The sequence below is a fragment of the Zalophus californianus genome, chromosome 12, assembly GCF_009762305.2.
Source record: "Zalophus californianus isolate mZalCal1 chromosome 12, mZalCal1.pri.v2, whole genome shotgun sequence".
Classification (NCBI taxonomy): Eukaryota; Metazoa; Chordata; class Mammalia; order Carnivora; family Otariidae; genus Zalophus; species Zalophus californianus.
The window spans coordinates 86,128,707-86,143,989 of NC_045606.1; the positions used below are offsets into that span (position 1 = coordinate 86,128,707).

The 15,283-nt window shown below is 52.1% G+C and overlaps 1 protein-coding gene across 6 annotated transcripts in view; it reads right to left on the reverse strand.

Annotated features, from left to right (window-relative positions):
* The window catches only part of PLXNA4 (plexin A4), a 571,205-nt gene that overhangs the window by 342,627 nt on the left and 213,295 nt on the right, over positions 1–15,283 (reverse strand). For all 6 annotated transcript variants that reach the window (XM_027573479.2, XM_027573477.2, XM_027573480.2 and 3 more), the window contains one exon: positions 1,985–2,167. In XM_027573479.2, coding sequence (XP_027429280.1) covers positions 1,985–2,167 — 183 coding nt within the window. The remainder of the gene's footprint in view (positions 1–1,984; positions 2,168–15,283) is intronic.

Genomic DNA, 15,283 nt, shown 5'->3' on the forward strand with positions numbered 1-15,283 from the left:
CTTCTCCAATGCACTGAGCTTGGGCTCACTAGAGAAAAGAGTGAAGGTACCCCACATTGTCTTGCTTACTTTTTACTCTCCATAGTGGCTCCATAGGGCCAGGCAAAGCAGGTCAACAGACATCTCATTGTACGAACTACATATGGGAATGCCTTCGGTATTTAGAACTCACTTTTTTAGCAAACCAAACTTACTGAATCATAATAAAGAATGAAATCATCTGAGCATCCAACAGAAACACCCTTGAGGCCCATGCTCCAAAGCCTGGGTTTTTCCCTCCTCTGTTTCTACGGAGGCTTATCAGACACAATTTCAGCCAGTTTGGATGCCTGACTCCCAGCTCACGGGAAGCTGGAAGCCACGGACAGAGGGAGGAGGAGAGAGCGGGGTCAGCCCAGGCTCCTGACAGCAGCTGGAGGTGACGAGCCACAGTGAGAGGCAGGAGGCGGCCCCACCCAGACAGGAGTTGCGCCAGGACGACATACCTACGGGTCACACACGACACCTTCTGGGGCATCCACGAGGTTCGTGAGCCAAAATCACCGCAAGACTCCAAGGCAGCAACAAAACGTTTGCTTGGGTTTAATAGAGTCTTCTCAGAGAGGCAGGAAGCTATGAAATATAGTTCTTAAAGCCATGTAGATGGTGGTCTCATGCGTCGTGCACTTGACATATGAGGCCGTACTCTACAGAGTCACAGTTAGCTCTCCGGGCAGTACCAGACGGTGGCACACAGCCCGCACTAGCCTCCTGGTGCCTCATGGCATTTCACCAGCACAGGCTTCCTCTTCTAGATACTACCCATGTCACTACTCCCCATACATCCCCCACCTCACACATACCTCCCCCCCCTTCCCTGTACGCTCACACTCCAGCCCCACTGCCTGTTCCAAGAGATGTAGAATTTAAAGAAAGAAATGATGGCCGGGCTGTTACATAGTAGGATGGGAGAGTAGGCAAAGTCTTCTAGATTTGCTGAGAATATGTCCCCTTGACCACGTGCAGCTGATACCCGGAAACGCAGCAAAGGGAAAGTAGAGCTCAAAGTTGTCTCAGATCGGGCAGTGCCCAATGTGGAATCACACAATATCCAGAGAATTCTGAGGGAAGCCTAAATTAGACAAGCAGGAGTTCTACGTGGATTCACCAGTATTTCCCTGAGACCAGACTGAAGTGCAATTATCAGCTAACACAAAACAGGAGGTACGGCGTAGTCTTAGAAAGGCTTTGGATACCATCAAGGGCGGGGGGCTCTCTCGGACACCAGCTCCAAGTCACTGAGATGAGAAGTCTGAGCAGAGGTGGGTGAGAGAAGAGTCTTGGATGGAAGGGTACCCCCAACACTGCTGATGGGCCAATATCACCCAGTACCCCGAGGCCAGCAAGCTCTGGAGGACAAGGAGAAAAAGCTCCCGTCCCAGATCACACCATTCTACTCCACCTCAAGTAATTTCTATGCCCCCACAATACCCACAGTTTCCTCATCCCACGATCTGACACAGCCCCATTATCAACTCCAGCAGGTCCTGCACTTCCCTCCATCTGTTTCCCTGCACAGATTCCAGATGGATGCACTAGTCAAAAGGACTGAAGCAAGAGGAACACATACATAACTTGCCCCTGCCCACCTTCCCCAACCACCCCAGCCTTAGAAAGCCTTTGCATTAGGGCACAAACCCAAGCTGGACAGAGCACACCATTTAGGGTAGCCTCGTGAGGCTGGGGCAACTCCTCCACGTGCACACCAGCCCCAGGGAAGAGGTGCATCTGCACGCTCACCCACTGTGATTCCCACAGTAACCCTCCGTACAAAGGCAGAGAAGGGACAGGGTATCATTCATGACCTCAAGAGTGACATATCTCCTTAGCTCAAACTTGTATCACTTGCCCACCAGGGCCAAAGTAGTAAAACATGAAATCATATCCATCCCAGTGGGGACAGATGGCCTTCAGAATAACCAAAATGATTGCACCTCATTCCTACCTTCTTCAGCTTGCCACTTTTGGTGCCCACGAAGGCCAGAGAGTGATTCTTGTAGACGTATGCGATGACAGAAGTCATGCGATCCCTGTCCTCTGTGAAGACGGGAATGCCGCGCACCATCTCGGACACGCCCAGGGGGGCATTCATATCCAGGCCACAGAAATTATCATCGATGGTTAAGAGCTGAAAATTAAAAAGGAGAAAAATTAGGAAGGAACATCAGGGCAATAAGCAGAAGTACCGAGTCAGGGAGCTACAGGGCTAGAAGAATCCTTTTTTACATGAAAAACTCAGATCCAGAGAAACTAGGTAACCTGTCAACAGTCAACCTAAGCAGGTGGCGGGACCATGGCAAAAAAACACAGATCCTGAGAGTCTCTTTCCTCTCCTGGCCTCCGTGGTCTCTCTGCCCCACCTCCAACCCCTTCCAGGTGCCATCTTCGTAGCTTAGATTGTCCATCATCACCATCACACCAGCAAGCACTGGGCCAGCACCCATGAGCGTGGGCTCCAGACAGCTCTACTTAGGAATAAGAGGGAATATGGCCTCCATACCTAGAACTTACTAAATCGAGCAGACACACAGATGAGGACTCAAGAGCATAGAACAGAAAACTGGAAACATTAACACGTGAATGACAATACCATGACAGAGGCATGTGCAGACAATCAGTTGGGGAGAGAAATATAGGAGAAGTGGAATGTTCACGAATGAACTCAACAAGCCACAGAGGTGCCTCATGATGCCCCATCTCAGGCTCCCTGCTTTTTAAAATATGTTTAACATTCCTTCAGCCTTTCCCAACATTGTATTCCCTAAAAATGACTGGACTGGAACACGTATGAGCCTTCCTTAAAGAGAATATCCCCTGGATACCCTGTTTCCTGACTCCTGGACAATTCCAGGAGTCAGGGAACCAACAGCAAAAACCTTTGGACCATTTTCCCCACAGTGATTCGGCTGAATCTCTCCCTGTTTTATTCCAGGCTCCCAGATTCCCCTGTGAGCACAGGGTCACAGCTGGGTTCTGTCCCACTGAGGAGTGAAGAAGACCTTGCCGCGGCTGGCATGGAGCCCCCAGCACTCCCACTGAGCAGCTCTAGTGTGGTACAGACTTCTCTGAAGGCTCTAGGAACCTACGCTGGCTTTTCCCCTCCTTCTCAGAAGAACTGTGTGGCCTTAGAAGAGTTATTCCGTCTTCCCATGCTTTCATTTTCCACTCTATAAAGATGAAGGAAACAAGCCCTGCTTTTTGATGGGTTTCCATAAAGCCTATAGAGCTCACGCCTGTAAACGTCTTTGGACTTCGCAGAAAAAGGAGTGAAATAAAATCCAAGGTGTCACTTTTTTAAAGGCTTCAATCCAGCCAAAGGAAAAGGCATCTGGAGACCCAGCAGGCAGGCTCTTGCCAGCGGAGCTGTGTGAAAGTGGCCAACTCGGAGCTTTCCAGGGACGCAGGGGGCCCCTCGGCTCCCTCCCAGGATGGGGAGGTGGCAACAAGGACTGTCCATCTCAGGAAAGACAATGTGCTGAGCATCTAAAACCTCTCTCTGACCTCTCTCCTCTTTCTTATCATGGGGGCAGCTGGGGCAGAGCTGGGCAGAGCTGCGCAGAGCTGGGGCAGGCCCCGGGCAGAGCAGAGGTCTGCACCACGCCTTTGATCTCCTCTGGCCTTTCTTGCGTAGTCTGGTCCGATAGCCCAGGCCAAACACAACCCCTAACTCCTCCCCCTGCCCAAAGAAACAATATAGAAGTCAAAGTTAGGAGGGAGCTTTCAAGGTCTAGTCTGATCTTTATGGTTCTTTCCTAAAATGAGATGGGTGAGGAGACCGGTGGTGGAGGGCAAAAGGGATAGAAAGAAAAGAAAGAGGAAAAACCCAGATAAAGGAGAACGGTGCCTTCTCCCTGCCAGACATAATAGCAGCGTGACCCGCCGGGCATGCCAAGGGCAGCCTAGGGCATGCTGGGAATCCTCATGGCCTTGCATGTTCCTGCCTCCACTTCATAGGGAGTTCTCATCCCTGACTTTCTTGGCCCTAAGCTGTGCCACAGGGATTCTGCCGTTATGATCCATTTTCCAAGTAGATGAGGCTGGAAGATTATCCACGCAGCACAAGGAGAAACTGAGGCAGGGAGCAAGGCAAGCCACGTTTGACATTCTCCCACCACCCTTAGCACAAACACGTGCCTCACTGACATGGGGAGCCTTAGGCTGCTTAGCCCCCAGAATTACATTTCCGAGTGACCAGTTACCAAATACCATTCTTCCCCTTGGCTGGGCAGAACACAAACCAATAAATAAATAATCGCTTACAAAAGAGTGTAAGCGTTTGGCCAATTGCAGCATTAAATCATGGTTTGCTCAGAGGCAGCAAGTCTCTGCCACTCGGACAACTTGAGCAGCAAGGGGCCCAAGGAGGAATGTTTTCACTGGGAGGAAGCGAGGACAGCTCAGCCTGGCGGCCTGGTGGCCAGGGCTCTGCTCGTCTTTGGCTCAGGACGGCTCCCTGAGAGGCCCAGGCAGGAGGCAGGCAATCTGCTCACCTGTGCCCGACAGCCATCCCCCCACACTGCCTACCTCATGGTGTTGTCATCAGGCTCAAATAAGGCCAAGGCTGCAGCTGGGGTTCCTAACGTGGCATTGGGATTCCAGGGACAATGCTGGCTTTCTCCCGAGCCTCCCTCCCACCATGTATCGGTTTCTCCCTCTAAACAGGGCTCCAGGTGATAAAGGTGTGATTAAGGCCTTGAACCAGGTGCAGTCCAGGTCCACATGGATGCTCAGGTCCCCCAGCTGTGGCCTGAGAGGGTCTTACTCTTTGTTTCCTCAAAGCAGGTGCAATGGGGTGGGGTGGAATTTTTAACACTGAAGTAGCAGAAAAAACACAGGACTCGGGTTCACATGGCAGCCCGCTTCCCAACTATACAACTTGGCATAGGCACCTCCTGTTCTCTGAGCTTTACTTGCCTTGACGGTAAAACAGTAAGACCGGACTGTCATGAGGGCCAGGTGAGAAAGCAGGTGTGAAGACACTGGCTAACCTGGAAAGCACTTTTCAATTTGAGGTGATATTTCATATTCATTTTTTTAATGGGAATCCTGCCCAGAACGGGGGTAGGATGGCTACAGGGAGTGTCCCTAGCATGGCTCCTGACCGGAGCAGGCTCCCTAAGGACACCGCCATGCCGGGTCTGAGCTGCAGCCCTAGGGCAATTAGAGCACCAGGGTGGGGGGGACCCCATAGGGACCACAGACCGGGGGGTCGGGGGGGAGGCTGAGATGGAAGGAGCAGATGCCAGAGCCGTGTGGGCCCTGGAAGGAAAGGCTAATTGGTGAAAGCCTTCGACAGTTGAGGGCTGGCGTGGATTCCAGAACACTCTGGGCAATGGAGGAGGAAAGTGTCCGCCCTTGCCCTGGCCCAGCTCTCCCCTGGGCCCCATTAACAGCCAGATTAGAGCGGCAGCCAGAGGAGCCAGGAGTGGACTGCACCACAGCATAATCAGAAGCCCAGCCACACCTCTCCCTCGGCTGCTCCACAGACGCACACAAATGAGCTTTGGCCATTGTTATAAAGCTTATTTGTTAGACAGCAACTTCATGCTCACCAAGGACAAAATAAGGTTCTGTGCCATGGGAATCTATGTGGTGCCTACCTGGGCAACCCTGTGAACAGACAGGGTTCTGTTAAAGCCTTAGACAGGGCTACAGCCTTCTGCCCCAATCAGGAAGATCCCAAATCCGCTCTCCACAAATGTCCTCATGATTGCATGGCTTATAAATTAAGACCTGTGATCCATTAGATTCTAGGGACTGTGAGCTCAAGGACAGGACCATGTTTTAGGTGTCTTTGTACCTTTAGCTTAGTTCCTGGTTCGTAGTAGGTTAAGACATATGTGTTAAAGGGATGGATGCATGGATGGATGCGTGGATGGATGCATGGATGGATGCATGGATGCATGGATGGATGCGTGGATGGATGCATGGATGGATGCATGGATGCATGGATGGATGGATGCATGGATGGATGCATGGATGGATGGATGCATGGATGGATGCATGGATGCATGGATGGATGGATGCATGGATGGATGCATGGATGCATGGATGCATGGATGGATGGATGGATGGATGCATGGATGGATGCATGGATGGATGGATGGATGCATGGATGGATGCATGGATGGAAGGATGGATGAGTAAATGGAAACCCAACTTTCACAGTAGTTAACACTATGGAACTAGAATCAGAATGTCTGGGTTTGAACCCCAACTCTACCACAATGCTGTGTGACCTTGGGCAAGGTATCTAACCTCTCTGTGCCTCAGCTTATCATTGGTAGAACGGGGATAATATTATGAGTATATACTTCCTAGTGTTGTGGTAAGGATTAAATGATTTATTGCATGTAGAACACTGTCTGGCACTTAGGGCTATAGGAGTGTTTGCCCTTACTGTTTGTCAGGAGTGTTCGCTCTTACTGTTTGTCATCCTTAGACAATTCTGACAACCTTTGTGAGTCTTATGTTTTGGGGGAAATTCATGGTATCTACAGTGTTCCCACAATCAAAGCGCCTAATGTCATCAAGATGAAATAGCAAAAGGGGAACTTCCTAAAGATCTATAAGGCCTATGGAGGCTGAAGGAGGGAACAGAGGTATGGGGTAAGATCCAGAACATTTAGCGCTCTTCATTAGGAATGCAAATTCTCGAACCGACCCCAGATCTACTGGATCAGGAACTCTGGGAGTGAGGCTCAGGGATCTGCATCTTAACACCTTCCCAGGTAGGTGATGTAGCCATTCACCATGTTTGAGAAGCACTGGCCTGGGACCCCACCGCCCGCCGAGGTCCCTTCCTTGCTGAGGGCACCACAGCCCAGGTGGGCGCAGGAAGACAGCCTAGCAGCTCCGGAGCCGGGCCCGCCAGGCCGGAGGCAGAGGCTCCCCGGCGGCCTCCCGAGCGGCGGCGGCCGAGGTGGTGTGGAGAGCCAGAGCTGACACTCCAAATTACAATCTAATAGCTTACCGCGCTTCCCTCGCGCTCAACGGCAAAGGTTACCGTGCAATTACGCGTTGCCACATACAAATGACAGAGCAGTTACGGTTACTTTACCAATTACGGGGAAATTGCTCCCACTCTGTAGAGAGACTGGCACTCTGAAAAGCTCTATCATCTCCATGGAAAGGGGGTTTTAATTCTGCCGGCATCCTTCCTCCAGCTGCCTCCCCAGGCTCCCGGGGCAGAGCTGCAAAGCAGTCACCCGAGGACCCCAGAGGTGTCCGGTGGTCTCTGGGGGAGACTCTGAAGAGGGCAGAGGAAGACAGAGGACCTGGGAGACAGCGGGGGTGGGGGGTGTCTCGTCGGGAGCTCCTCGGTACTGCCTCCAGCCCCGTGCCCTGGTGACAGACTCATAAGGAAACCTTGTCACCCTGACACCTGTGCCAAGCCACCTGGAAGGCCTCCGGTGATGAGGCGGGTGGGGACCTGGTCCTGAAACTGCTTCTCACTCCGGCTAGCGCGGCCCCTGGCCTGGTTTCCGCGGGCACCTCCCCTCCCCGTGGGGCTGTCTCAGCCCCGCCCTCAGATGCCCACCTTTGCAGAAGCCCCACATGGAGTCCTTATTATGGGAAGGTCAGTACTAGGACAGAGCTCAGTGATCCAAACGTGGTGCTAATGAGGCAAAGGTCACCAGGTCCATCCCCCTGTGGGCCAATTAGCTCAGCTCGAGGACGTGACCTCTTTCATAGCCACAGGCCGGCCCCCTTACCCCAGGCATCGGCTGTTTACAAATATCCCGAATTGATCCCAAAGAGGCCAACCAGGTAAGCCAGCGGGGATGGACGACAGATGCCGCCAACTCCTCCAAATGGGGATGCAGCGGCCAACTGTTCTGGGTCGGCAGCAGTAACCTTGAGCCCGGGATAGAAAATATGAAGTCAGACGTGGTCCTCCCTCGCTCTGTGGGCAGCTCCTGGTCCAGCAAAAAGAGGAGTCCTTCCATCTGGGAGCAAACCAGCTCTCCCACCTTTCCTAAATGCAAAAGTGGTACCTAGCCTCATGCAGAGGAGTCCTGGGCACCCCAGGCTCACCCCCAGCACTGGAAGCCCAGACCATCACACAGGGGGAGAAGGTACCAGAGACTTGCCCAAGTTTACCCACTGAAGACCCTTTAGTTGGGTCTTTTTCCATCAAATTTTGGTATCTTAGGCTATGGGAACACCTGTCTCTATGAGGGGAAACTGAGGCAGTAAATGAAAACAACACTATTTACTGTTCCTCACTTTTAATATGCTTTAAGAACATGTAGGAAGGAACAAGTAAACAAAAGTCTAGGTGAGGACCCAAAAATATACAGATGGAAACGTCTCATCTGTTTCTGCTGCTTTCCCGGTGGGGGAGACAGACCTGGGCCACGACTTGGACGAGGCCATCCATGCCCTGCCTCAGTTGTACACACAGTGCTGGAGGTACAGTGGGCACAGGGAAGCAGCAGGGCTTCGCAGGAGAGGTGCTGTCCGGGCTCAGCTCGGAGCGCTCCATCCAGCACAGAGCACGGCCACTCTTTCACACCTCGGTGGTCTCAGAGAAGGCAAGTAAGTCAACGTCTTAGAATCCAACAGCCCCCTTTTACAGAAGGGGAAATAGAGGTCTACAGAGCAAAATGACCCCCTTGGGACCACTGATGAGAAAATGGTACCAGAACCCCATTTCCCCATCTGGAGGGAAAAAAATGATCTTACATAGGGGCTTCCTCCAGGGTGGCTAGAGGGTGGCCCCAAGAAGCTATTCCAGGTCAGAGACTACTCAGGGAAGACTCTCTGCCTCTACTTCTCCTGCCACCCAGGATGAGGGCTCTGCCTTTCTGGAGCCTCTAGAAGCAGTGAACTCTCCCCTACAGAGAAGGCCACTGGCCTATCATCACAACAGTACTTCCTCCCTTCCTGGGTCTGTTGGTCCCAAAGAAAAGCAAGGGCTGAAGTTTTGAAAAGGAACATAAGTTAGGAGAAAAAGAGGAGGGACGCCCATGAGGTGCTTGCTCATGTGGAAAAGAAAAGGTCTTGGATTCTTCATGCTCAGCAGCCCTAAATTCTTCCCATTAATTAATTACATTTACACACACACACACACACACACACACACACACACACATGCGCATCACAAAAGCTGACCACAGCAGACTTCCACGGGAAATGGGGAATCAGTGAATTATGCACATGGGATTTCTTTTTAAAGGGAAATATTGATCAGATAAGCCGAAGTAGCTCATGTCCAAATACAGACTTCAATTGTAAAGCTCTGCAGTACAAGCAGGTAATAATCACCCACTTATTGGGGGCCACAGCTCAAATATGACCACTGACCCCTAAGGTGTTAATAAATGCAACAGGGGCTGATACCCACGGCACATCCACCCCTTGAGATGACTCTGAGCACCCTCTGACTGCAGGGGCAGAAGTAAGCAGACAGAATGCTCGGGCAGGTGGAAACATCTTGAGGAGGCTTTGGTAGGCTTTGGTTTATTTACCTTTTACCAAAAGCTTCTTACTCCATAAAATAGTCCATGTGCCTGAGTGCTCATTTCTGAAACAAAAAAAAGCAATCCCCAAAACTGGACTACGTGACCCACCAATTGCTTTACTGTCCTCCATTAAATTTCCTTTCTCTTTTCTGAGTTCTAACCCTCCCCTGAAGGTCTGCCCATGGCCCATGCTGACCTTGCAGGTTGAACTCTCTTGAGAGCCAGGTAAGTCTTTGTAGCAGTTGAAGGCCGGCCCTCACACCCCGGCTGGGAGCACAGACGTCGGAAATGGAATGAGGGAATGAGGTCTCATCCACTTCGTTACTAATGCACTATCTCAGAATGATTCCTGTGTTGAGTCTTTTTCAGTGAGATTGTAGGAGAAATGAACATGTACGGGAGACAGAGAAGGGAAGCCAGCAAATCACAGTCACAGTAACTTAGACAAAACTGCTACGGAAGGGGCTTCGTGAGAGATGTCTCAGGGTTGGAAGAACAACTCAACATATCACACCAAGGTTTCCAAGAGTCAAGTGCCCTGTTTCTGAGAGTCTTAAAGGGGTGGGTCCTAAAATATAGGACAGAAGGTCATCATGCTGTAGGAGTTCTGTGTGTGTATTGGCTTCTGAGGCAAACATTCACTGGATTAATGCACTTAACTAGCTATGAATCCATGGAAGTGATTTGCTAAAAGCAACGCTTATTTTGGTACTCATTTTACTATTTCTATGTGTATTTGAGACTATCTGTGCCCAATCCCACCAGATAGCTAAGTGGTCTTTCACTCATCATCATAATAAGCTCTCCTTCTAATAGGAAGCTAATGCCACTATTTTGAGCTCTTTCCCCAGGAGAGAGGCATTAGGCCAAGCACACCCTTTGCAGGCCTGGAGGTAACCACAGGCAGCTGTAGGAATGTACCCGTCCTAGGAATTGCTGAGCGCAGCCAGCAAAGAGTAGCTCCAACCCAGCACAGGAACCTGGGGGTTGAACTCGTGACCTTCTCCTCATTAGCTCAGCTGCTGAGACAGGCCCGTGATACCATGATCAGAGCAAGAGAACCAGGACCCCCACTCCACTGGCCCAGTTCTGCAGATGGCTACCATGCTGAGGCTAGTCCAGTAGCTGAGCCTAGGGACCCTAGGGAAACACCAGGGACGGCTTCTCAGCATTGGGAACTGTCCCAGGCCCAAACCTGTTGGGTGCTGCTTCTGTCCATTTGTACCTTAGCTTCAAAGGCGCCCAGGGGCTACCTGCCAAGGGCAAAGAGGTTCCACACTGCCCATCAATCCCACATTCCCACTCCCCTCCCAGGCTCCTGCAGACTGCCTCAGTGCCCCCAGAGCTGTAATTGGAACAGGGCACGCCACGATGATTAAGTTTGTGTGTTTTCTGGCAGGCTCTGGGAGGCAGTGGCTCCGCTGGCCAGGCTGAATTATGGGGTCGGCCATTCCCTTGTTAGTGGGAATAAATTTTATTAGCCCCACTCTCGTGGCCGTGCATCTTCCCCTCTTGCTCCTCAGGCCCGTGTGTGAGTCTGGATAATGTTGCCTGCATGCGGGATAAATCAGCCAAACAAATCCCATTATATTTTGTAACACTGACAGAGACACAGTAATGACACTGAGACGGGGAAAGATGCGGGCTTTCTTCTCCCGCGGCTCCTGTTTCATCTACGTGGACAGTCTGTGGGGCCCCCAGTCCACCAGGGGAAGACACGTACATGGAGAGGCCAAAGGGGAAACTCACCTAGTTGTCTTTTTGCCTTCTCTCCACAAACTTTGTTAATGAAAAGAAGCAAGCACCCTGCACCGATGTGCAGTCACTCCCTTCTGCCTTGCAAAAACCGAGGGACCCCTGAAGGTAACAGCAGGAAGGGTCTGGCTTGAAATGTAGCCTCTCCTTCGAATGCCTTCAGTTAGCATTCATAACGTGTGCCGGATGGACAGGCAGGCGAAGAGGGCACATTCCAGGCCTATGGAATGTAACATCTGGGTTAAGCAGAGCCCAAATCTCTCCAATGCAGATACTGGTGAGGAAAAAAATAAAAGTCTGACATCCTAGCCGTGTTATTAAATCCCTTTCTGTCCCATCAGGTGGTTCTTACAACCCAAGGAGAATATACAGGTCGGGCCATGAAATGTTGAAGCATCTTACAAACACAAGGTGTTCTGTGTCTCTCATTACTTATTAATGTCTATGTATTTCTCTTTCGTTAGGAGTCTCAACACGCTTTATGAAAGGGATATTGTTTTTATCACCTCCTTCCTGAAGATGAAATGTGTAATTCAAACCAAAAGGGAAGCTGCTCACCAGCCCAGCGACATCTCACGACCAGGGACTGGCTGCAACCCAGAGGCCCGGACTCTCTAGCCAGAATCCCAGCCAAGAGGCCACCCTGTGAGGATGACAGGACTTGAAGGAAAGGCCCAGAATGCAGAGCTGGACCATGACGTCTGGCTGGTCTGCGTGCTCACTGAACGAGAGGCCCAGCTGCCGACGTTGGCTGGGCTGCCACACACCGTGTGGGACGTGTGTGTGCGTGTGCGCGTGTGCACGTGAGAGGGACATCGCTGCATTAGCTGCTCTACGTAGTGTGTGGGTGGAGGAGAATACATCACAGAAAGAGGGGGAAGAGGAACTTAGGAGATGAGCGCAAGCTCGATAGCGGACCACAGCAGGGAGAGCAGCAGAGACAGGGCTGAGGGGCCTCTGGGGTCTCCTGGCATGTGTCTGGGTTAAAATTCTGCATGTGGGACTCCTGGGTCCCATCACTCTCCCTGCTGACTCATCAGGCTCCAGCGTGGCCTGGGGGGGGGCCATATCCCCTCGTCTGTCCCAGCACACCAACCAAGGCTCAGCCATCATCCTGTACCTCAAAACACCACGTGTACTTAGCTGGGATATGACTGTCATTGCAAACGCTGCTGGCCGAAAAGAGGGAGGTGGATGGCCTTCTCAATGGCGTACCCAGAAGAGAAGCCAAATCCAGGGGAGAGACGGAAAACTGGGTTCTATAAAGACTGGGGTTGCAGTATGGTAGGTCCCCAAATGCCAAATGTGAAGCCTGGAGTACTGGGTTAACGGGCTGTTGGGGGGTGAGTGCCGGGGCCAATGAGAAAGGAGAGGTGTGGCATGAGCTCTCCCTGTGACTTGAGTTTGGTGGACCTGAGTGTGTGTGTGTGTGTGTGTGTGTGTGTGTGTGTGTGTGTCAGATGCAGTGGAGCTGAGGAAGGAGGCATGGGGCAGGCAAGAGGAGGAGTTCCTGGTCTGAGCGGCAAGAGAAAACCTTGCCTTGCGCCATGAACAACAGGATGCGCCCCATCTCACCAGAGTCGCACTTCCTGCTGGCTGGGAACAAGAAAACACTCTGAGCGGACGAGCAGAAACCAGCCTCCAGAGTCCGGGATGGCTGCCTGACCATTCCGGATGCTCACTCTCATGCCGTTTCAGGATACCAGGCGCCAGACAAACCTGAGAACCATCCAGGCTGGAATGGGAGGCCAGCCCAAGACCGGGGCAGGGGTGGAGGGGGTGCCCCTGTCTCCTCCCAGGGCTGCCGTGCTGCAAAACCAATGCATCCAGGAGTCAAAGCAAGGACACCTGTGAGCGGGGTTCTCCCTCACTATTCCTCACTGTTCAACATGAAGAGAAGCTTGGCGTTAAAAATCAAAAGCTCAGTCCTTATGCCTCTGTGAACCGTGTGGGATAGAGCAGGGCTGGCAGGTAAACCCCAAGTCAGGTAGATACATGATTTGGCAATGGCTCTCAACCAGGGGCTTCTGGAAATGTGAGAGACTTTTCTAGTTCTTGCAGTGATGGGGGGGGGTCCCCACTGGCACTTAGTGGTCTAGGGTCCAGGATCTCAGGATCGTAAATGCCCCACAAAGCCCAGACAATCCCTGCACCATAGATTGTCCCACGCCAGATGCCACTAGCAGACCACTGAGCACCACTGGGGAAAGCACTGGGCTGAGAATGAGGATGCACAGTAGGTTCTAGTCCATCAGTCCCATGACCTTGAGTGATGTACTTGACTTTTCTGTTCCTCCGATTTCTCAACTGGCAAGGATGTTGCCTTTGCTATCATCCTACAGCACCGTTGTAAGAAGAAAAGGAGGTGATGAGCCCCTCTGTAAACTGGTCAGGCCCAATATGAAGGAACCCCTACAATGGGATTGCCAGGTGGCTCAGAGGCCACCCCTTCCTGCTCCTGCTATGGAGACTGGACCGGTGTGAGACAATGATTCTGGATAACAGTTTCTGCCCCAAGCACCTACATTTTGTATTGGAAGGTCACTCGAAGTTCAAGGCTTGAGGGGAGGATGAAGTAGCTGATTTTTGCCCCATCCAGCCTCATCAACACTGAAGCTAACACTCCCTGACTCCCATGTCCACTTCTCAATTGGATCCAAACTCAGAAAAGATTTAGTGGCGTGAGTGACGAACTTTCCCATGACCAGAACCATTGTTCCCGTCCCATAGGCCAGCATCAACCTGCTGGGGTGCGGCTCCCTCCTGGACTCTTGGGCCCCTGGACACTGACATCATTTCATGATTCTTGGTATCTACCGGGAGGGGGTACATTGCCAGGGCCTGATAAATGTCTCGTCCATTCATTAATTCATTTGGAGGTAGAAGGGCTAGTGTTCCATGAGTTACCCCAGAAGGCTGAAGAAAGGTTGAGGAGGCGTGGATGGCTGTGCCTGGGGGACGCTGGGAGGCCAGGCCACTCAGCCCATGTAGAGCATAAGAGCCTTGGTCCACAACAGCACACTCTCCAGCCCGGTTGCCCCACTCAGGGCCAGGAGTGTCAGGGCTCCTAGGAAAGGCTGGGAGCTATCACCTTGGCCTGCTCAGGGCCATGGCACATGACAGAAACCATAGGCAATGGGTTCCTATGCCAATCATCTTGTGCTCTGCAGACAGGTGGTCTGGGGAGCCTGGGTGACAGCCTTCAAAAGAGACCATCCCAGTGCTGAGCAGCAGAAACAGAGATTATATCAATAGTGTTAATGATGTTATGACTGGATATGCATAAGCAAAGGGCCTCAGGTTGGTCTTTAGCCCCCTGAATCCCAAGACAGAATGGGACCCTGTTGATGCCTCTAGGACCCTCTTTCTGCCCATGCCCTCCTGAGACCTGTAGAGTAATTTTCAGACTCTAGACCATCTGTCCTTGGATACCTCTTTCTCTTCAGGCTGGGAAAATCGGGACACAGGAAAAGAATGGCCTAGAAGGCAAAGGTGGAAGCTGCTTCCATCTCCCACAAGCACTAGAAAACACCTGGGCTGCTTCTCCATCCTCGACAGCCAACACCCACTCAGAGATTTGTACTTGCCACGCATATACATTCACGGTGACACATTCCCATGAGGAGGCCCTCCAGCCGCCATCCCTTATCTCTGATGTGGCCTCCGCCCGCCTTCCCCGATTCACCTGGAAGAAAAACAGCAGGGAGCTCTCCGGGGGGGGGGGGGGGGGGGGGGCTGCAGACCGAGGCTCCAGCCTCACAGTACAACGCTTCCCCTCTGTCTGGTCATCAGGCCGTGGCCCACCACGTGGCTCCACGAACATTCCACAGCCCGAGTCACACAGATGGTTCTCTTTCCACGCCACCTCATCCTCCTTGAACACAGGCAGAGGGGGGGTCAGGGAACCCAGGGCTTATTCTGCCCCCTGCTCTGAGTGCTGGAGGCCTGAGTTCAGGGGAAGGAATGGGGATCCCAGAAATGGGAGGGGCCGGAACACCCTGAAGAATACCATGGGATGAGCA